Source organism: Haemaphysalis longicornis, unplaced genomic scaffold (genome assembly GCF_048455015.1).
Source record: "Haemaphysalis longicornis isolate Haplotype H1 unplaced genomic scaffold, Haemaphysalis longicornis Haplotype H1 scaffold_5, whole genome shotgun sequence".
Taxonomy (NCBI): Eukaryota; Metazoa; Arthropoda; class Arachnida; order Ixodida; family Ixodidae; genus Haemaphysalis; species Haemaphysalis longicornis.
The window spans coordinates 125,074,354-125,098,490 of NW_027526385.1; the positions used below are offsets into that span (position 1 = coordinate 125,074,354).

Genomic DNA, 24,137 nt, shown 5'->3' on the forward strand with positions numbered 1-24,137 from the left:
GCGGTAAAAACAAACAAAGCTTGAAACTTCTGAAAAAACCGCGTAAAGGGCTGATAACCGCTCACAGAGTTAAGTGTCATCTAAAGATCATTTTTTTCTGCTCGTACAGCGTCAGAGAAGGCTGGCTCGCCTCTCGCCTCGAGTTCGCCTCGAGTTGATAGGATAAGCTTCAACAACTTCCCGTGTCAGCTGGTCTTTATGTGTAAACAAACTGTCGCATTCATCAGAACACGGCTTGCAGCCACGTGCTCGGCAGTGCGCTGATAAGAGGGAAGAGGTGCATTTTGTTAGATTATTCAAATGTTCCCGCAGGCGCGTGTTAACACATCTACCTGATTGTCCAATATAGACTTTTCAGCAATCGATGGGCAACCGGTACACAACACCCGTACGACAGGGCACAAACTTATGACCGTTGTTGATGCTGCAGCCTCTTTATGATTTTCTCGGTTTGTTATCTTCCCCTGTATGGACGAAAAAACACCTCCAAGCCTGAGTGGGGATGATAATGCTGCATTTACCCCGTATCTTCCTGCTGCGTTCTATAAACCATGGGATAGGCGGTGCACGTATGGAATGACTGCTACTTTTTCCTTCGTTTTATCTTGTTTGTGCTCATGGTACGGTTTGCGTTTGTGAAGTTATATTTCGCTTTGGCAGGTTCCCGTAACGGCATTATCGTGGTACCCGGCTGCTTTAAGCCTTTTAACCTGGGCTCCAAAACTGACCAATTCTCATGTCCACAGGACTTTGTTAAAGCTCACCGGAGCGTGTTCATTATTATGCCGTTCTAAACATTTCTGGAATGGGCGGATCTCTGGTCTACATTCCGCGATCATCGAAGCCACTCCGACATATTGTTCACACATAAAGACCACCTGGCACCAGAAGTTGTTGAAGCTTATCATATCAACAAGACGGGAACCGAATGTGTAAGCAAGGCTTCTATGACGCTTTACGAGGAGGAAAGAGGTTTTTAGATGCCACCCAACTTTGTGAGCAGTTATCCGGCCTTTACGTGGTTTTATCAGAGGTTTAAAGTTTTTTTTTTTTGGTTTTACCCCATCAAATTTCACTTGTCGGCAATAAATTCGTGTTCCTTTCCAATAAAATACCAGTCATGAGTTAGCGCCCGTCTTGTGAATTTTATTCTGTGTCCGTCGTCGTTTATTCCGTTGTTACTTTCTATCATGTTTGCATGTGAAATACACAAGTTTTCGTGCCTAATATATTTTTTCCCATGTGGGTCAAATTGATGTCTTCTCTACAGGCAGTCGAGCAGCTCTAGTTGAATTACTTCTAGTGCTCCACGCTTGGCTATAACACATCGTTTTACTGTAACGCTACCTATGAAGGATTTCATTTATGGCCCTGTACCCAAACGCTACATAAACTGCCAGCCTGTTTTTATGATGCCGTTTCTTTTGAGAAAACCTGAATGTACAACTCGCTGCAAAGTCTGAACGCTGGTTTCCCTCAACGTGCTTTGAATTACAGCAAGCCTGGAGTATGGCATAACAGATATAGTAGCTATCATTCTGTAATACAAATGAGCAAGTGAGGAAGGGACAAGCGAAGGATGAAAACACACAGCGCATACAAACAAACTGTGTTTTTTTTCGCGCGCATATATACTCCATCCATCTGCACGTGGGAACAAAATGAAAAAGAAAAAGAAGAACGACAGCAAAGTAGCTAAAACAGACAAAACACATATTCACTTTACACGCAAGCAGCCACATACCGGTCAATTGTCATTCAGAAATGCGATTTCTTCAAAAGAGAAAGATACTGATGCAATGCTAATGCACTCGTCACCCGCACCTGCAATTTCCCTTCCCTCTATCATTTCTCTGGCGAGGATGTGCATACGGGAGAGAGCAAAAAAGTGTACATCGGCCAGACCGGCCGAGGTATTAACGATAGGCTTAGGCAGCACAGGAACAATGCCATTAATTCTTATAGGCATCTTGCCATGCATTGCAGTGATTGCGGAAGTTTCCATTTTTAAAGAAAACGGAAAACCTTCCTAGGAGCCGTAACCTCCTCACGCAGGAAATATTAGAGGCAAAGGAAATTGCACGTGCGCGAACAAGTGCATTAGCATTGCATTGATATCGAAATCGCATTTCTGGATGATTATTAGCTGGTCTGCGGCTGCTTGTGTGTAAAGCGAATATGCGTTTTATCTGTTATAGCTACTTTGTTGTCTTTCTTTTTTTTCTATTTGTTCCAACGTGCCGATGGATGGAGTATATATGAGGGCGGAAATTAACCCTTTTTGCTGGTATGCGCTGTGTGTTGTCTTCCTTCGCTTGTCCCTTGCTTGCTTGCGCATTTTTATTACATCATGCCAACACACCAACTAGCCCCTCAGATCGCTTTGACGAGATTTCAGTCATTCACAATGGAGTTAAACGTGTTTAGAATATAGTCCGACGCTTTTTAAAACTCATGCAACACTTTTTATAAATTCGTTGAGAATTCCTTTCATTCCAGGTATGTCTAGGATGTCACAGAATTGGGATCCCTGATATCAAGAAGGCTTTCCTGCCCATAAGCAGCCGTTCAGTTTACCACGCCAAGGAAAACAACTGTCAGACGTTGGTTGTCAAATTGCTGCAAAACCTGGATATCCCGGTTCCACATAAAGTTTGCACAATTGCTTCTGATGTAAGTTAATGTCAAAGCAGTTGCAATTGTAACTTTACACCACTGTTTATACTGTGTGTTGTGTCTTCATCCAATAACTAATTGCCACATGCTTGTAAAAAGTACAAGACAGCAGCAAAACACGGTGTCATTGAACAAAGATATTTAATGCATAAATATAAAGCACCATTCCTTTCTATTGAAATCTTACACAGTTACTATATGTATTTAAGGTATGATTAAACTCTCTACTAACCATAGAAATACTTCAAGATGTCGGTAGCAAGCTCAAGGCCATGGTCTTTTGTGCGTTGCATGAGATAAGGGGAATACCTTCAAACAAAGAAAAAGGCCTTTTTATTACTCATCTTCAGGTCGTGATGTCATGTAAACGCGAAAAAATATGCGACTCAGCCGCATTATGGGAACTGAGGGCAACTAATAAATAGTTACGTACCCTGCGTAAAACACCGTTCCCTCTTCAGCACCAAAAGATTCGCGCAACATTGCACAGCGCTGAAATGCTTTCTCAATAACTTTCTTGTGGAAACTCAGAAAAAAAGGAACAAAAGCAAAGACAGCGTATTTCACAATAGCTGTATAAGCGCTTCTTGCTTATTCGGGAAGGAGTTAAGCGCACTGAAATATTGCACAACCAGGTTTCCTTGAAACAAAATCCTGTCATCTATATTCCTCCATAGGGTAAAAAGAGGAAAACTTTATCTGGAACACTCCTTGAATTGAACTGTACACACATGAAACACTGAATTCTGAATTTTAATCCCTAATCTTTTCTCTTTACGCAAACACAAACTTAGACTTATAAAACTTCCTGCCTAAGGTGACACCGAACTGCTCTACTGTGTGCATATTTTTCAGGTTAAAGCCATTTGTTTTCAGTACACATTTATCCATCGGCTAGATTAACCTACGTAGCACTGCGGAAAAATAAGAGACAGATAAACTGCAGAAAGGGTAAGAGCGGCACAAACCTGCCTAAGAGCGGGAAACGAGAGTGTTTAATTCAAAGAGCATTGTAGTTTTTCATTGCAGCAACTGTAGCCTACTTACGCGTGCCGCATGAAGCTGTGGAACAACCTGGTGGGTTCCCTTTCCGTCAAACGAAAAATGGTACTTTGTCTTGATGTTTTAGCAGTGCAAACAAAACCCACTCCGTGAATTATGAAAGAAACGTGTTTAACGAACTTGTTTAAGGAAAGCGGGGAACACTGCGCAGTATGCATTTTTTTCTGTGTAATACTACTACAAGAGCTGTAGATATCACTAAGAATTGTCTAGTAATGCCTAGGCATTGATGGCCCACTTTGTGGTTTTGCCTACGTTAGGTTTCTTTGCTGGCATTGCAAACAGGTCACCCCAGAGAGCACTATTGCGTTTTTTTCAGTTGACCGCGTCAGGGCTCTGTAATAGATAGATTGAATCTTCGCAATGTAACTTGTTTTTCTTTCCAGAAAATCATGTGAGGGTCCTACAGAAACGTTTGTTATGGGGTTAGTTCGTTTTCAGTGTGGCATTTGTATTTTTTGGTTATTGTTGCTCGCGGGTGGTGGTGGCTTATGCAGGCTTTTTCAATTGCGTTACTACGTTTTACCGATTTAGTTTTGTTTTTTGCGTTTTAGTTCTGCTACAGAAGGTGGTAGCCAGACTTCCCATTCAATTGCCAAATGGCTATATTTTCTGTTAGTAGCCACCTTTACCATCTTTGTACCTATGTTTATGTTTTGTGTATATATTTTTATTACAACACCCAAACGTCTCGAGCTTCCGGGTTACTCATTTTAGTGATCGTTTGGGCACTAAGAGAAACATTCCTAATGACAGAAGCATTGCATCTCCCAAAGTGCAGAATACTGCCCATTGTGTCGAAGGGCAACCGAGCACAAGGTGAGACCCCGTACCGTCAATGGCAGAAAAAAATGGCTTTGCTTAAGTCGTTGCCTGCTTCGTCGCAAATTACTAGTTAAAACGCCAACGTTAAACGACCGGGTGGATGGGGAGTTAGATCCCACGTTTTAATAGCTTCACCGACGCCAACGATTGAGCCCCTCACAGTTCAGACATTTCATGAGCCGAAAGTAGTACCGCTGTAATTTCTCGACATGCCTGCCGGCAACATTGTGCGTGCTCAAGTGCTGCTTTCTAGCTCAGAATTCGATACTTCGTTTCGGAAATCACAAACTGTACCGCCAAGATAAAATCTCGAGCGGGAAACGCAGGTGGGGGGGAGGAGGGGGGGCGGGTCATTAAGCGAGCAGGAACACTTCACTATACCTTAAAGTTCATCCTGCGCAGAGATTGTTTACCCACAGAGAAGGATACGCTGACAGTCACGACAGAGAGGGCTATGCAAGGGCCAAATACACCAGCGCATGCAGCGAGTGTTCGCACACCGCAAATGAATACTTTTTCCCAACATTACACGCCTTCACACTAAAAACACCCACTGCTCAACAAAAAGAGGTGGTTAATACGACGCGAGTAACTTACATGTCCGCATTGCCTCAATGAACATCTGGTTAAACCCACATGCGCACAGAGGGACAGACAGATTTTCATTTGGAAAGTGCTTATACCAAGTTACCTCCTCCAAAAAAGGAAGAAAACAATACAAGCGATTCGGCGCAATACAGAGGCAACGTTTGCTTCTAAGTTAATCGATGTAGTTACTCGGCTTCACATTCGAGGAGGCGCCATTTATTGTAATTGAGAAACTATGAACAATTTTAAACAACCCTACTCCGTAGCCTCCAAATATCAGAGCACCTGCCACACACAGGAGCTGCGACGTGCATGACTTTTTTTAATGGCTGATTTTTTTGTATACTTAGTGATTGCACAGTAGAAAACGAGGCTGTGCGCAAGTTTCTACAGCTACCATTACTAACTCTGTATGCTAACAAAATAGCTCATTCCCACCAGTCTAAATGATCCATTCCCGATTGAAGCCATGAGCGCCAGAAAATAATGCTGTGTTGAAGTTCCTGCAGCAGCATTACTAACTATGTACGCTAATAAAACAAATAATTTCAGCTACTCTAAACGCTCAATTCCAGATGAAAGCGGTGTTCTGGTTACGGGGTGAAAGAGTAGCCTTCAACTCCATCGTGTCCATGGTGGAAAAAGCCTTTCAGTGTTCAAAAAAGGTACGCAATATGTTTACCTATCGCCTGCTTTTTATCTCTTCAAATGTGGTGCCCTGAATACTTGTATTATTCCAATCCTGCCTGCTTTTTGATTAGCTGGGCATAAAAAATCTACGACGAGCTTGTCAAAGTGAAGCACACCCAATAATCCCTGCCACCCTGTTCGGCTTGAACCTTGTCGCTTCAGATCATATTTTGCATTAACTCGCACGGATAAACCTTTTAATAATTCCTGTGCCTTACCTTGTTTTAAAAAGCTTCAAAAATGTCAAAATATCTCATAAATCACAGCATCTTTCGTAAAAGAGAAATGGGTAAAACGTGAAGCTTCTTACCTGCAATGTTTGTCAAAGTCCAAGATGGGTAAAACTTGAAACTTTTTACCTGCAAAGTTTGTCAAAGTCCAACATGGGTAAAACTTGAAGCTTCTTACCTGCAATGTTTGTCAAAGTCCAAGATGAGTAAAACTTGAAGCTTCTTACCTGCAAAATTTGTAAAAGTCCAAGATGGGTAAAACTTGAAGCTTCTTACCTGCAAAGTTTGTCGAAGTCCAAAATTGAAAGCTCTTCGACCGGGTCGCAATGACAAAATCAAATAGACGTCGTCTTTGTAACGCGAGGAACGCACGTTCGATTACGACCACGGAAAGCATTTTTCTTTCGTGAGACGCTATATTTACCTTCTGTGGAATCGCGTTGTGTGTGCCTGCTTCCGTGGAGTGCGTTTTGAGCGAAACAATGTGGCTTTTTGACTTGGACTTGGACTTTCAACTCACTGGCTTTCTCCCAGACAACGCTTCCTAATTCAAATATCTATTAGTTCACCCACGGTCAACATCATTGTCAGAGAAAATTGTATTTCCTGGAGTGCGCCCTGGTGCAACGTAGCCATAAGTAAGGCATAGGAAGCGCGACATTAAAAATGTCGCGTTAAAAATGAGGACATTAAAAATTAGGATAAAATTTGCTTAAAGCACTGCTGGCTTGTGCGGTATTCCAGTCGACCTGTTACTGTCACCATCAATATACTTGGGACCTCACTTCCTCGTTCGTGCTAGACAGAAACAAGGTAAATAAACTAGTAGGCGCTTAGAAAACTTATACTTATCTTCACTCTACATCTTGTTGAAGCCCAACCAAATCAGTAAGTTGCGTGCTTGTTGCTTTGCCCATTCGAACATTCAGTCATCTAAAAATCAAATGTAAATGCATTTTGTTCTAAGTGTGCGCAGAAACCAACCGTTAAAACACACACGCATTTCCCTGTGGAAGAACCTACAAAGTTTAAGCTGAGAACTTTCTCACGGCAAGTAACAAGTCACATCACGGTTGGGGAAAATAATGTGTTAAGTGAAGAACGACAACGGCCGACTATGTTTCTGCATAAACAAGCGCAAGTCATGACGTTCACTAAAGCAATGAATCCTAGCACATTTTTCTCCAACTTCCGCAACATTATGTAAGGCAGAGGGATATCCTGTGGCGCCGTGAATGAAACTTATCGCGGCAAACAGAAGGTCTTTTCTTAACGCTTGCCCTTTGTTCTACCACAAAATAGTGGTGTTCTACCACAATAGTGTTGTCACGCAGTGTGGCAATGCTCAGAGTGCGGTAAATAAATATTACTTGCAAATCAATCTTTCGGTCGGGGGCTAACAAGAAGCGACAATACCTGACGGACCCCAGCACACGTAGGTTTACCAGTCTCGTACGAAGGAATACGTTTGCCCAAAAGAGAAAAAGATAGAAAGCACAAGCGAAAATCATCCCAGCGGAAGTTTACGACCTCTTCTGGTCTGGTCCGTTATCCTGTGGGCAGTCAAAAATGATCAGCAGATTCCTGAATTCCCAATCATGGCGACAGACTCGGCTATACGTAGATTGATTCAAGGTGATGGCCTTTAAAACTGAAAACGACTACACTGCAGGACTACGTTTCGGGAGCTTCAAAAGGACAGCCGATCAAACGACAGACTTCCTGTGGCTGCAGACGAGGATGACCCGTCCACAAAGACCAAGACTTGTAACTGCGGCCTGACCGGTAACAGATTAAGCGCCAGGTACAACTGGAGGAAAGAAAATTGGCAGGGAAGAGGCCCTGCTCGGTAACTTTCCACCGAGGAGCATCCGTCCCTCTGCTTGTCCAAGAGGTGCTAGAGGAAGAACCCAAGTTTGCCTTCGAGCCGTGAACCACACGGGCCCAGCTTCTACCTACGGTGTGAAGAATGGTAAACAAGGCCAGTGAAACGGGACGAGAACGCGCTATAGGGGACGGCGTCAATTGCCTGCACCACACAGTAAAAGATCGAAATTGTGCTAATTTCCATTGCGGAAAATAGCAGCGCATCTGAAAGAGGCAACCCATATGTGCTGTAGGCCGAAAAAACGAGCTGGTTTGTCGTTCTACAGTAGGGGCTGTAATGAAAAGCCCCTAGAAGCAGTGCAGAAAGAGTGGAAAGCTCTTAAACTTTGACTACTAGAAGAAGGACGAGAAAGACTACAAAACAGGACGAAGCGCTTGGTCCTGTTTTCTAGTCTTTCTCGTTCTTGTTTACTATGCAAAGTTTAAGCGCTCTCCACTAAAGCTATGCAGCACCAACTTGTGCCTACAGATGCCCTGTCAGCAGCCGTACAGAAGAATTTTAAACAGGTCAGTTTTAACCGAACAAAAGCAGGAAATGGCGGCTGTTAAATTTCTGAAAGCTGTTCACCTGGATTGGGTACGAAAAGCTGCTAAAAAATCTGAGTTCGAAGTTTTAGAATTATTTTTAAGGCGAAAACTGATAAACAAGATTGCCCTTACAGGCCATTGTAACTGAGCAAGGAAGCTGGCAGCGTGTAGTGTGGCGCTTTATACAGTTCGCTTGCACAGTTTCTGAAGAAGTTAAAGCCAGCTGACCCTTTCCTGGCTTTTAGTTCTAACAAGATAGCAAAAGTAATAAACCAAAACATTCCGGAATCCGCTACAGCCTTTTCGATTGATATTGAAGACATTTAGTACAATTTACCGCACAACGGCATCTTTAAAGCTGTTCGAGAACTCATTGATGAACGTGGTGAAGAGAACTTTTAAAACCAGACTGGAATCAATAACAAACTGTTTATCGAGCTTCTTCAGTTTTACCAGAAATCTACAGTTGTCGTGCATCAGGATCCTTTTTATGTTCAAACATCAGGCGTGTGCACAGGGTCGTCAATCGCTCCTGTCCTTTTGATGTCTCCTCAGCGTCTTTTATTAAACGCCCCGAAAAGCAGCTTAAATATTCCCAGGTTGTCAAGGTACTAAGATATGTCAATGACTATCTCGTGTTTGTCACAACTCAACTGCTGAAACAGACCTTCAATACCGGGCCAGCGAAATTGTTCAGCATTCTATTTCAGCCGCTGACGGACTTAATTTTACTCACGAAATTACCCAACACAACCGTCTACAATTTTCAGATTTAAACCTCACCCTCCCAAGTAGTCACATCTGCTGGTAATATGAGCCAAAATCGAAAAAAGGGCTTTAGCGATGCGATAGTGCAGATTCAAAATTGGTCAAAAGGGGCATCGTTATGAATCACTCTGCTATATCTAATTCATGCCAGCTTAAACAGTCTGAAAGCTTGAAAGCTGAGGTGTCATGCTTTCAATTATCAGGTTACCCTTCATTCTTTATCACTAGAGTATGCAAATCACTTTTGCAAAAAATCAAGCGAGAATATAACAAAACTTAACTGCAGTAAATTAACAGGTAACAAGGAAGGTAATAATCCGAACGTCATGCCTTACATCCCCATAGTGTCGAACAACACTAATAAAGCAGCCAGCCAGTTCAATGGTAAAATGATTTCTTCAGCTCCATGCAAGCAAAACTGTCCCCGCTAATGTATAAACTAAAAAAGAGTGTGAAAAAAGACACAAGAAACGTTACACAAAGTGCATTTCAAACGTAGTCTATATATAAATTTCTCTGACCTGCAACAAGGTATACATTCGTCAAACTTGCCGGTGTTTTAATGATAGGGCGAAGGAGCACAATATTTCTGATAAACAAATAAATCGTGGGTTGGGGGGTGGGGGAGGGGGCAATATCGCTATGCATTTTAAAACCTGAGGCTGCATTCCAAAGCTTCAAGATACTGAATTCCTACACGAGCTAAAGATCAAACCGAGAGAGAAATTATTGAAGGCTACAGAATTCAAAGATATGGGGATGATTGCGTCAGCACGCCGTTGGTAACCCTCCTACCCACACAGTTAACCATAGAAGGTCATGTTTAAAACAACTTTGATTTTTTGGGACGTTTTAGGCCTCTGGTAAATGCTGGAAACGCACCCTCGGTGTTAGTTACCATTTCCATTCCCCCACCAAAGTTATCATTCCATTTTTAGTGGTTTTATGCCTTTTGACTCTGATGTTATGCTTTTATTCTTTCATTTTTTGGTTTAGTATTGACACGTTTGATTTTAAAAGCTGTGAGCATATCAAGTTTCATCTGCTTTAGGTTCTGTTAAGACTTGAAAACGCAAACTTTGTGTGTTTCCTCACGTCGATTCTCCCACCAATGCTATCTGTGATTCTTAGGGTTTTTATGCCCTTTTGGCTCTGATCTGTTATCTGGTGCGCACTGTTTGGTTACCCGGTTTTATCGAATTGCTTTATTTGTTGTATTCGACATGTGATTCTTCTTACGCCGAATTGGAAGGCGCGGCTGTTGATAGGATTAGGGGTGAAACGGGTGGGAGGTAGATATGTGTTGTTATTTCATGCAAAATAAAGTTGAATGTTGCGCTCGTCTGGTCCAATCCTCGTCTTCGCCTTTTGCACAAACTTATTCTTTTGCACATATTCGTGTTTTGGGAAAACTCATTCCTTCGTACGTCATGAACCAACTAGCCAGCAATCAAGTCCTACTAGGATACCAATCTCCTTGCGCTGCAACACGTGTTAGTATCTCTTGCACAATATATTTAGGAGTGTATGCAAGTTCACAGTATTATTCACAACCACATACCTCTAGATACCGTCAAGAGGTTCCATTGTGTTTTTATGCATGATAACTACATATGACGCGGCTATTGGGCTGAGTGAGGCTGAGCCCCGTAAGTGATGTTCTAAAAAGCTGGAGAACATTTTGTGTGAGGTTTTACAGAAAACTGAACCACCTTTTTATACAACTAAGACGACTTGTTTTGTGAGCACAGGGTAAGATTTGAAGTCTTATTTACAATGCCTTGAGATTCAGCAACGGCCGAGTCAGTTATAAATTTGCATTTCGTCTCCAAAATCACCTTCAACATACTGAAGATTTAAAGCATTTCTCACGGATCCTCACATGTATTCACCATCTTTACTTCAGGAAAATTTCGGGATGTTCCCGATAGCGCCTGTACCTTTCAGCAGAGCGATGTGAAGACGTCGTTCTGAAGTAAAAATTACATTCATAAACAATATCACCAACTTGAAGAAAGAGCACACGAGCTTGGAATGGCACCTTCATCAACTGGCCCTTTCCACAGCTCCGAAAAATTTCTGCCGTGCACATCAGCTTCTTTTGTAATTAATAGGCCCTCAGTTACCCGAAGCCTTGCAATATCTTGACTATGTAAAAAGAGTCTACCAATATTGCCATTTTGCAACTTTTGTGTTTAGATATGCGGGCGGCTGTATTAGTTTCTTTTACTGGCTTTTCAATTTACCATTCCTGCTACCTTGCTTGGCCGCCAACCCTACACTGCGCTTAACGAAGTGATTACTGACGGAGGTACGCGTCAGCTGCGACACCTAGGAAGCACTGTTTTTTCTCCCAGAAAGGTAGATAAATTGGTTGTTGAAATCGCAGTACATCGTGTTTCACCCGGTATTTCCATCCATGCACACTCAATTCCGCATCCGCACGTCTTCATTGTGTATAGCCGTGAGCTGCGCCCGCCAGAATTTTAAATGTGTACATAATGCATGGACCATGTGGATAACAAATCAGTAATAGTCTCGCTTTTCCTTTGTTTGCAAGCAGACAGCCCAAAATTATTTTGTTTTTGCAGGCAGCAGCGGATATTGATTTGTCATTTGCCGGCACTGAGACCGAAGCCGACGACCTGAGCACGTGCCAAGATTGCGAAGTACGTTTGGGATTTTCCCGAATCCGCCAAAGCTGCCTGGTCTTTGTCGCCTCGTCAATCTCTGCGCGCTGTTTGATGCATTGGTCGGTGGACCTTATAATGAGCAGTGGACCTTCATATAGATGCGACGCTGGAGAAGAAGAAGGTGTTTTACAAGGGTTCAAAAGACGCATAAGCCCAAAGCCTCTTCGGAAAGATGAGGTAAGGTCACTCTAACTGTCACTCTAAAAGAGCCCGTTGTAGAAGAAAGATAGCTTAATACAACTTGCTGGATGATAGCCTGGATAGCTGTAATATCCTGGATAGCCTGGTTGTGCTGGATGATAGCCTGGAGGTGCCAGAAGAGGTTTCAAAGGTTTTAAATAATAGACCCAAGTTCAGCTATGAGCACCGCATACCTGCACATGAACTGCTAGCCCTGAACAGCCGCATCGCAAGAAAGGCGCCACAGGAGGACAAAGAACGGTGTGTGTTGGAGGGTGTTGACGTCATTGCCAGGTGCGTGAAGAGTGGGCCTTCCAGTCAAAAACCTGACCCCACTAGGAAGGTGGTCGCCTTCTTTAAAGGAGTACTGACACGAAATTTCTCGCTTTCAGTTTTTATGCTGTAAAGAATACCTATTGGCCCAGTTATAACGAAAATCGAACCGAAAGCCGTCAGCCGCCAACACAGAATTAATTATAGCACGTTTATTGCAACCAATTTCAAATTTGGTCACCGCGCGGGAAAATGGCCGTTCGAAGGCCAGCCTGCAAGCGGGCCAGCCTTACGTCACGGTCTCACCCGTGACGTCAGGGACGTTTTTCTTTCCTCCATGCGTTCGCCGCATCGTCTGCTATGGTCCGCACTCGCCCGCGCAGTCGACATGTCGTCTGAATCGTCAGACCCGGATGAGTCACTGCCACCCGACAGGCAGAACAACTTTATTTGGCCCGCCGATTAGGCCGGCGATGTCTTCGCCGTCGTCCGTTTTTTAATATCACTGCGGCTCGAACCGGCGCAGACCGTGATAGCAACAGCTTGTCGCCACTCTTCTAATCAATCTGATCGCGAAAACGAAGCTCCACATGCGAGAAAGTAGATGTTAGTGTGTTGAAAATTGTGCTAGGAGTTGTTATCAGCGCTGAATTTATAAGTGGCGTTCAGATATTTGCCGCGATGGTAAGCCTACGCCGACCGGAAGCGGAGGTTCGGCGCTCCGACCCAGCACTGCCGGCACCACAGTGCGGCGAGCGGCCGAAAGATGGCACCACCTGCGCGCTAGAATCAAAACAAGCCGCGGCAGATGTCTTGGTCATATACCGATCACTGAAACGGAAATTTTTGCCAAAATAAAGCTTCATATGCGAAAAAGGGGATGATAGTGTGGTGAAAAGTTGTGTAAGGGATGGTCATTAGCAGTTGTACAGATACCAGCGATCAAATAGTCGCCACGATACTAAGCGGCGTCGTCGTCGATTTGCTCAGACAGGCTTCCACGAGCAGTACTTCGCATACCGCGAGCTTGCCATAGCACAACTTGGGCGCCTGCCCGTCGACATCGCGCAGTATTCGGCACCAGTGCCGAACACCATGCGCCGGCAACAAACTGAAGAGCAAAGACGTCCAACACGCAACGTCTACAAGCATTGCTCACACAGCTACGCCCACGTCTCCTGCCCAAACGAATACCACCCACAACAGCAGCGCAGAATATCGTTTCCGGTTTTGTAAACGACTATATGACGTCACCCTGAACCGGCCAGACACGCAGGCCAATGCTTCGTCACGCCGAAAGCGATTGCGCTAGTGCTGCCGATTTGTGGAAGCTCGCGGCCTGGACAATCAAAATCGATTTTAGATGTGATTCCGGCCTCGGATCGCTGCAAAAATTTCTGTGAGGCATCTGTACAAACTACTGAAGCCAATTATATCATTTTTTAGGTTTCAAAATTTGGTGTCAGTACTCCTTTAAGGACAACAACCTGCAGCTAATGCAAGCTGACAAAGAAGGAGGTTTTGTTGTCGTGCCGAGTGGGACGTTCTCAGAGAAAGCGTCACAGGCCGTAAAGAAGAACTTTGTTACTGTGAAAGCAAGTGCGACGAGGAAGAAAAGCAAGGCGCCTGCTATGTGCAAGGAGCTTCAGCTTACCAGATTAGCGAAGTGTGTTACTGACAGTAAAAGTAGTGCTCGAAAGGTCTTCTTCTCAGCAAAAACACACAAAGTATATGTGCCATTCCGTACCATTGTTAGCGAGAGGGGCACTTGGCAGAAATGTGTCAGCGGCTTTCTTGTAAAACATTTGAATGAGTTAGCTGTCAAGGACCCGTACGCCACAAAGAATTCGGAAGTGGTCACTCGTTTCTTTCAAAGTGGTCCCTCTGTTAGCTATGGGTTTTCAGTGGATGTAGAAGATCTGTTTTATTCTGTGCCTCAGGGAGAGTTGTGTAGCGCCAGTCCTGTCCGTTTTCTCTTACGTGTGTCCTGTTCTTTAAAGCGGTAATCCCAGTTGTTTTGATTTGGTTGCTTTGTGTGCCCTATGTGGCACTTCGGGCTTGCGCACCCAGATAATTTGCTTTCTGCTTCATACATGTTTTGCAGAAGTCGGGAACACGCCAAATTTGTCGCAGCCGCCACTGCAGTTTGTTTGCGACTCAAGGTTTTCCTACGTGACGCCAAATTATTAAAACACCTTCATCAAAATTTTGAGCTGTGGGTTTGACATCTCACCGAATGCGCTGCAACGCATTAAAGCCCTTTTCTCTGATATAAAAAATTACCATAGGTTTTTGAGATTCCCAAAACAATTGAGGATTGCGCTGGTGAACTGAGGTGAACTAATGAACTGGTGCACAGTTTGAAAGACATCTGCGTGTCACTAGTAAGCGTAAATAGATTCGGAGGGTTTGCACTTTGTACCAGTGAGATGAGAAAACAAGTGACGCACTTGAAAGTTAGATACATTATATTTGCTAGATGCTTAATGTGAACTTCAAAAATACGAAAATGAGTGCCCTCTTGAATTCAGACTTTGTGATATGTTTGGGGAAAAAACGTTAACGCGCGGTAATTAGCATTCTTCGCGTACAGCATAAAACTCGACCGGCGCATTTTCAGCCATTAGTTCAATTCTTCTCTTTTTTTTGAGTTACCGTCAAAACTACATGCAGCATTTTAAAGTTTGTCAGAAACTAGGAGATGAAACAGGTGCAGCAGTCAGACGTTTATAGGCCGATTACACCAACGCAGTGGGTCCTGAGATTTTTAGTAACCTCGCACGAAGGATTAAAAAAATGGAATTGATAAGCGGAATAAAATCTCAGTTTCATGTGGGTGATCCATCTGAGAAGAAAGGTCGATGTTGAGGTGCAGCATGACAACAGGGATCTTGTGACGGTATGTCTCGTTAAACTGCTCTAGTCGAGCCAACTTGCAATAGCGTGCAGCCAACGGGACGTACCGTTTTGCCTTGCCACACTATCGCCGTTTCAAACACTGTGGTAAACCAATTTTTTGTTGAATAGATCTAAGGCGTAATAATTTCGGATTATTTTGCTTTTCCAGTAAAAGGGAGAATTGCAAATTATACAAAATATTATGATACGTGAAGCTTCTTTGATAAAAAGGAATAGGGCGGAAAACTGCTCAGGGAAATGGTAGCGCCTGGGTCTCAGAAAATACAGAGGTAAAAGTACACATGCACACAAAGAAAGAAAAACGAATGCTTCCATGCGCGAACAAAGCCTAAATGCACCAACTAACCTATCCGCCCCTTTTATCCTAGTGTTTTTGCAAGCATTGTAATATACACACTATACTACCTATCAGTACAAATAAAAAGGACTGATAACACGCTGTAATACAGGCTTTGCTGCGTAACCTAGAGCGGCACCCAAAACAACTGAAAGGTATCCTGCGCTTCGTGTTTTTGTTATGCCCGTTTATTAGCCAAGTCATTCTCAAGCTCTAACTTGCATTTAAATCAGACAAACCCATGTGTGCGTATTTGCATGGTTATATTTTGAATAATAAAAGTTTCCTGCAACGTGAGTATCCGAAGAAACGTAACGCACAATGAAATTTAGATACCTATTATACATTACAAGCACGTGAACCAAACAAAAAATACAGAAAACTTCAAATACCGCAAAAAACGAGATATGATTTCTGCAAAAAAAATGTGTGCCCTGATAGCAAAGATATATTGACGAGTAATTTTATCTTAAACAGTGTCCCCTTGTCTGGCAACAATTGATAAGGTGCCACATCAATATTACATCTCCACCCGAACAACAAAACTCGACAACATTGTCGCATGTGCAAGAGAAATGAGATGATAGGGGAGAAGGGTTTGCCGAGAATCGTGGCGTCAAGTCTGAAAGGCAAAGAAAGATCATGCCGCGCTTTTTAGCTTTTCTCATTTTTATAACAATTGCGCGTACCGACTCGATGGGTATTGGCAGGTTGAATGTCTGGCCATGGCGGAGAATATTTGACCACAGGAACATTCTATCACTCAAACTGGGCTTCAACACTGCTAAAGCTGATGACGTCATTTAACAAAAGTAACTAGGTTCCACAAAGGAGGCTGAAACGACTACATTTTAGCTGTTCGCTATCAGCGATGTTGTCTGTTTACACGAGGTAGGGAGGCCTCATCCAATGCGACTCATCAAGAACCAACTTTCAGTGTGCGCAATCATTGGAAAACACGAAACTCCGAATAAACAATAAACAACGTAGGATTATTAAGTTGAATCCGCGTATTTATATGGAACAAAATTTTTCATTTTTTCCGGCTCATTTTTGTTGTCAGAGTTTGCCATGCGTCGCTAATTAGCAAAGGGCACCGAAACCTGCTAATACGTTTGCAACTGCTCTTATTGATCACCAGCAGAACCAAAATTAGCTGAGAAACTCACCAATACTTCTCTTTTAGATATGCGTGGGCACTTTCAAAATCAGCACCGAGCAAATTGACCGAGTCATGCAGCGAATGTCTGTCTGTGGGAGCTATGATCCAATTGCGAACAACTGCCAAACATGGGCTGTAAAATTTATGGAAAACTTGAAGATTCCGGTCCCAGAAGATGTGCAGACCATTGCTCACAAGGTGCGCCTGGTTGTATAATCATATTACAAATTTCACCATATTTACGACCAACAAATATACAAAATGCAGCTGAACCGCGCTTTACTCAATGGGAGATTTACACCGTATGAAGTACGTTTAGATTCCGTCACAAATTGTATGTCTTGTACCCCTCTCTTGATAGGACGAAAAAGCAAACTGTCTATAAGAATACCATAGCGGTTTCAAAAAATATTTATGTTCCTTGTTCACTGTTCGCTACAGCCTCTTCGGGAAAACTAAGTGAAAAGTGGAAAAGGGAAAAAAGTGAAAACTACTTCGCCATGACAGGTTATATTCCACTCACCAAATATCACATCACCACCTAAGGAAGTAAAATGCAATTACCAATAACCTCTCTGTTCGCAAATGATTTGTGCCACAAAAATTTATTGACTAGCAATCCCACTTTCGTCTTCAGTTCGGGGTGGTGGAGAGTAGCACCCCTCATAATAAATAGAGATCCCAATTGTCGTTTATGCGGCACTGTAAATTTTATTCGAAAGCGGCAGTAGAGCGAGTTGTATATTTTGGGTATCATGATTGGAATTGTGCATTTTTCCCTGTGTGTTTTGTCCAGAAATGGAGACGCCAGCCAGTGTACACTATTAACAGTGGGGTTGTCATTTAGTTCATCACAAGACTGATCCCTCCACTCAATATCAAAAGGAAAAGAAACTGTTTGTGTTGAGGAGCTGCATGCCAGTTCCCTATTATTCCAATGCGATATCATTAGCAGAGGTTGTGATGCAAGTTTTCTCTGAAATAGTCAGATAATGCTACCAGTCGACACTGTAGTGACCGGTTTAGTCACCCGTAGAGTCAACCCAAGCGCCAGCCTCAGTAAGCGGAATAACGGTAGCGCTCCTGATTACTTTCCTCTGCTCTGCTGACAGCTGCTGGCAACAAGAATTAGGGGATCGGGACCTTGGTTGTTTATGCAATTGTTTATGCAACTCCTCGTCATAGGCAAATCAAGAAACCCGAGATGTTTTAAAGGGCTGAACTCGCTCCCAGATTGGTACGAAGTGAATTCGAAGGCCTGTATTACGCAGTACCTCTTTGAGCAGTGCGTGTGGAAGCTCGACCGTAACTACGAGCAACAAAAACGCAAGGTGCTTACGATCGTTGATAACTGTGGTGCCCACGGGCACATCAGCAACCTAAAAGCGATCACCTTGTAAGTTTTGCCGCCGAATACCACAAGTGTGTTGCAGCCCATTAACCAAGGTGTCATCAAGACCTGTAAGCTGCACTACCGATCGCGCCTTCTGAATCGTGTGCTGCTATGTGTGGAAGCTACGTTGTGGACGTGCTGTCGGCTATCAGCATCCTGTCTGATGCTTGGAGGGCAGTGACGTAGGACACGTTCTGCAACTGTTGTCGGCATGCGGGATTTGTGGTTGGCAGTGAGGACGAGGATAGTCACACAGTCCAGAACCCGACAGCTGAGATGCTGCCTGCCGCAGCATCCGACATTTTCGATGACCCCTGTGCTAGCGGTGTCGATGTGGGAGCGGCTACGTTTGAAGATTTCACCAACATCGATAATGCCATCCTGCCGAGTGTCGAGCTGGATGATGACAACATCGTACGCCAGGTCCTCCAACCGGCGGAGATGGGCAGCGACTCCGATAATGACATGCCATCAACGCCAGAGGCATCTAATACTGATCTAGCGCGAGCCCTAACAGTGCTACTGTCTGCCTACAGTGACGAACAAATGATGGAGAAAATAGAGGCGGACTCAGTCGCGCGTAGGCTTGGGTGTGTACAGACGCGCGTACGTACGTTTTTCCAGCCGTTGGGCCAATAAAGGTTTTTTTTTTTCAGTGAACCCGTTTTTTCGGACTACCGATTATTCGGACTTATCGGCGGGTTCCGTCGAGTCTGAAAGAACGGTCGGCGACTGTATATGCCGACGGGGGTTTCATAGTCAAACACTGTAGTGGGACCTTCTACACACTTCTTATTGGAGTTTGAAGCACAAGATAATGCAGCGGTCATAGGAAGCGAGGTCGTAATAGTATTCCTGGTTTGCCCCCTATAATTGGAATAATAACGATGACACCACAATGTGAATGGAGAAAGCAGGATCTTACTCGCTATTAGTAGCTCCTAACTAGTAAGAAAAAGAACACTTAAACCGCAGTTGGTCAATCCGGAACAAGAGCCCGGTACAAGCCTCGATATATTGTTTGTAAGATACCAAATCCACACAACTTTGTATGTTATGCTGTCCTATGTTATGATCTCTGCTTCCCTCTTAGAGGTGGTAAGAATAAGCGGAAAAATGCTCTTCTATTAACCAGTAAAAATGCAAGTCACTATTAAAAATATCACTGCAAGAATATGTGCTTCATGATCAGTTTTTAAATTACATAAAACGCTTGCATGCCAAATACCAAAGGAAAATAAATTTTGCCCAAGGCCACTTAATTTACCAGTGCAACGTAGCTTCAGACAAATAACATATCACTTATTTTTGGACTTCAATGCAGGGGCCGCTAAAGTAGTTCTAACACGGTCTCGTAAGTTTACGGGAACTCATTCTCCCGGAATCTGCCTGGCCACATTGACCTGCGTCTAAAAGTTTTCCATAATAGAAAAAGCTTCCTGTTAGCAAGTAGGGGCTGTCATAAAGCCAGTAAGATAAATATTTCGTGATATTCTCAAATCCTCGTTTCGTTTACCTATAACGGCACATGCACATCTTTATTTGTACCATTGACAGTCCTTTTAAGCAAATACCCTCCATTCGGTAAAATAGGCTTCCGCACACGCCCAGCACAGCCTTTTTCCGGGCACTTAAAAATGGCAAAAAAACGTTAGTCTGCAATAACGCCTGGTCGAAACGTCACCAATAAAAACCAATCGCGCAGTTACACTTAGCGCAACATACTGCACTGCCCGTGACACTAGAGCGTACACTTAAATTCTGGCTACTTTGAGGCGTCTATGAAGATAGATTCTGTCACAGCCATCTTCTTTGCGGCAGGAACAGGCAGTTTATATTCGGGATGGTGACTACGTCCCATCAAAATTTTAATAAAACACCTTTTTGCGGTTGCAGTGTTAATGCGCTATTATGTTAGTTGCACATTGGTTTATGAAAAATGCGGCTACAAGGAAAACCTTCAAACGTCAGAGAATTTTCGTTTTGTTATGTGTGACTACCACTTAATAATAAGAAGAATGTGGTTTCTTTATCAAATTATGCGCTTCGTGCACTAATTGAAGTACTTGAAGTTTATTTTGAAGTTTTGAAGTTTATTTTATCAAATTGTGCGCTTTGTGCACTAATTGAAGTACTTGAAGTACTTGAAGTTTATTTTACACCATACTGCTTTTTTTCAGATGGACGAACATTTCCCAAAGTGCGACTACAATGACTTCAAGGCTATGGTTGCAATGCTGGAGGAAAAATTTGTGGATGTTAGACCGGAGGAATCCACAACTGATATGTAACCAGCAGTTGCAAAGTTGTCAAAGTTTCCCAACGCCAACTCCTAATGTGGTACAAGTGCCGGGACTTCGGTCCTCGCAAAAGACCATCCAACTGAAAACTGTGTTCCCAACAACTTGTGCCAAATGCCGGGGACAACACCAGACACACTGGCGGACATAATAAAGATTCCAAATAGAAAATATACATGAATAACAAAATAACAGAGATCAACTTCCCGGAGACGCGAAAGAGGTTCGTCTCTTTATCCCTGGGTAGGTGATCCCACGCAGCTCGAAGGGGGTGGGAGAGGGGCGCAGGGGCGTCTGGTAGCAGCAGCAGTGACACAGTGCAATCCGACTGGCTTTATCCCACTACCGCACCAGGCTAGGCTGTTTTCGGCACCGGCATCCGTCACCACGCAGCAGGCCAAACCCGCGGTAGTTGGGGTGGCAACACCGAAGAGGCCCATGCCGATTTTCCTGCTTGCCTCTTACCACCGGTACCGAGGCGCTTCGCATAGAGAAAACCGCAGCAGCTCCCACTCCCGCCACCCCGCCTGCCTCACCCGTGGCGCCGCTGATGCCCTCGGCGTGGCGGCTTAGGCAGAGAGCACACAAAATGTTATGCGGTCTGAGAAGCCCGATCCTTCGGGTACTCCTGCGGCATCCGACGACGACATGAACACCCGACTGTTCCTGCCTGCGTTGCAGCAGAGCAATGTTAGTTTTTGCTTGTTTCGATTCAATTATTGCGCTCCTAATCCTGGCAACCATTGGGACGCGCTCTTCCTCCAACTTCTTCTTTCGGCAGGCGCGACTGGCGGTGGGCTTACGCAATAACTATCCCCAATGACGATAGCTATTGCCACTGCCAGCAGTGCTGCAAGGCAAAAAGCGAACGCGCGCGCCTCACCTAGTGCCAGATTTCTCGTGTGTGCTTTCTTGGACGTTACGGTGCAAAAAGACCAGAACAACAGGACGAACCGCAAAATAAGTGTTTTTGTCTCGTGGTCGCTAAAGGAGAGAAACTCGTTCGTATGTCGTGAACATGAGCTGAAGAACAGGAATTGTGTAGAGCGTGCGCTGTGTTTGATGACTACTTTATTTTGCATCGTGCATCAGTATTTCTCGCCGCAAGTCATGCTTGCGCACTTAATGCGAATAAAGTGTTGAAATACGATTTCAGCTGTCATCTTTACTAGCCAGGCAGCGTACATCGGTCTGGCGTGGCTGCGTTAGCGGCGTGCCGGTCGCAGCGGAGTTGGCCCAAGGGTGGAAGGGGGTGGGGCGGGTGGAGGGTGGTGGACTCAAAAGTCTCTAGAGGGTGAGAACGTCACTTCCCCGCCCACTCCGCAGCCTCGCGTTGTTGCCACGGCAATTATAACATTTCCAGGTTCAATATGGCGGTGACGCTGCTATAGCATTTACTATCCACTATGTGCCAACCAGGGCACATTGTGGTGCTAGTACCGGAGGCAGCACAAACTCTATGTTGAAGGCTAAAAGGCCGCCTCTTTGTTGCAGCGGAAGAAACGAGTGCCAACGTTCAAGTGTACAGTGAAGCCGAAAACGAAAAGAATTATGTAGCCTAAAGACCACACATAATGTAAAACATTTTCTTTGTTGTGATTGCTTAAGATTGCTGAATAATTAGGATTTCTGGTACTTGAGGCACGCATTCGAGGCGCATTTGAAAACTCCGCTGAGTTTCCTCTATGAGTTGTCGTAGCGAGGGAATAGGGATTCCAACTCTAAAATATTGTCACGGGACACCTAGGCGGCCAGTGCCCTATACTGCCGCGGCTCATCACAGAAGACGACGAGGACTACAAAGGAGTGGCTGGCTCCCAGCGCGCGATGTTATGGCCGCATTGTAAATTCTGTAAATAGATTGTTCCTCATCCTTCAACCATCGTTCGAGTCATTGACTGTTCCGCCAGGTTACAATATCATTACTGGTGTGTCGAGGGAGTGCCGTGATGGTGCGGATCATATACGATTTCTATTTCCAAATCGCGCAGATATCGGTGGCTCAAGTCCTACATTGCAAAACAATACGTTACCCGGCCTTGGTCCACTGCTCCGGCGACAGTTTGACATGAGGCTTGTAGTGAACCACCGTACTTCCTTGAGATGCGAGTATTAAGATGCATCGTAGCACGCCAGGTGGTACGGAGGGCCCGAGTACGGAGGGCCCGAATCCATGCTTGTGGGCTATTGCCGCTGCTCAGTGGTAGACCGATAATTCGGACGGTTTCGTTTAGGGTTGAGTCTCTCCGAAATGAAAGGTGAGACAGATCAGTATTGTGTTTACCGTTGACGTTGACAAATTCTGTCTTGTGTGGGGAGAGTTCTACGTTCAAGGCAGGCAAAAACTGCTTTAGGCTTGAAAGGGCAGCCTGAAGTTCCGACTGCATGGCTTCCTTGCCATCGTCGATTGATTGTAGGGTTTAACGCGCCGACGAATCGCAGGCGATGAGGCGGCCCGTTGTGGAGGGCTCCGGCTTAATTTTGACCACCTGGGGATCTTTAACGTGCGCCAAAATCTCGTACACACTAGCGTTTTTGCTTTTGACCTCCATCAGAAAAACGGCCGCCGCGGCCGGGAATCGAACCCACGACATCGTGCTCAGCAGCGCAACGCCTTAGCCAATGAGCCACCACGGCGGGTGTTTGTCATTGTAGTCGGCCGCTTCTGCTCGGGCAATGCAAAAAGAGTGCTTGTGGCATGCATTGCAGCCTAATCGCGGTAACGGCATCCTTGAACGATTCGCAGCACTGACAAGTCGGAGGCACCTGTGGTTTTAAATTACAGCTCTACGAACCTAGTCAGCTCAGTTTCGCTGTCACCAACAATTTTATCTCCGGGTCAATGTTTTTGTGACAAGTGCGAACTGCCCTTATAACGGTAAAACAAGTGCAAATGTGTTTTTGATAACTTTTATTTGAATGCCTCTTTTCTTTTCCCACTATCCCCTATCCCTTTCAGGGTCTTGTGACCTCCTTGAATAAACAGCCAATGAATGAATCAATCAATCTGACCGCAGCTGCGACAAAGCCTTCGTAACGCATCATGCGACCATCTGCGCGGAGCTCCGCCATTGTCATAGAGTTTCGTACTAAATACACTGGAGAGGAATTTGGCGCTAGCGTCCATGCGGCTCGTATCAAGGCCGTCTGTGGCGTAATGGGCCTCCATTACACCATGCAGCCGCCTTTGTTTCATCATGGTTGTGGACGAAGCGTTTTGGAAGGCGAAATATTCCAGCACAGGGCCACGTAAACGGAAAGATTAGTGTGTTATCATATAGGAGAAAAATACAACAGGCTGTTTTAAAGCTAACGAAAAAGGAAATAAAGCGTATTTCTGCCGCAACGGGTGCGCCTATTTTTTTTTCAGGCCAAGCTAGTAGTTAACAACAATATTATTATTTGGGGGGGGGAACACTGGACCTCATTTTATTAATTTTGCCGTTATGTCAACTAGCAAGTTGTTTGAACTTGGAAATGTTTTTGAGCGTGCCTATGAAAACGTCGCCTTCGTAGTGAACCGTTGCACCGACCGTCAGCTACAGATTAACTAAAGTGGTTGCTGAACGAGTTTGTTCACACTTGAAGAAAAAAGAAAACGTGGCGTAAACAGTAGCAGATGAAGA

At 44.4% G+C, this 24,137-nt stretch overlaps 1 protein-coding gene across 4 annotated transcripts in view; it reads left to right on the top strand.

Annotated features, from left to right (window-relative positions):
- LOC144138704 (uncharacterized) overlaps window positions 1–21,646 on the top strand; it is a 36,972-nt gene extending 15,326 nt beyond the window's left edge. For 2 of the 4 annotated variants that reach the window (XM_077671107.1, XM_077671104.1), the window contains exons 2-6: window positions 2,500–2,673; window positions 5,727–5,816; window positions 11,846–12,124; window positions 16,843–17,016; window positions 20,392–21,646. In XM_077671107.1, coding sequence (XP_077527233.1) covers window positions 5,727–5,816; window positions 11,846–12,124; window positions 16,843–17,016; window positions 20,392–20,502 — 654 coding nt within the window. In that variant the 5' untranslated portion in view covers window positions 2,500–2,673 and the 3' untranslated portion in view covers window positions 20,503–21,646. Of the gene's footprint in view, window positions 1–2,499; window positions 2,674–5,726; window positions 5,817–7,743; window positions 8,044–11,845; window positions 12,125–16,842; window positions 17,017–20,391 lie in introns of all 4 variants that reach the window. The other 2 variants (XR_013315948.1, XM_077671106.1) reach the window with 2 other exon arrangements.
- The last annotated feature ends 2,491 nt before the right edge of the window (window positions 21,647–24,137 follow it).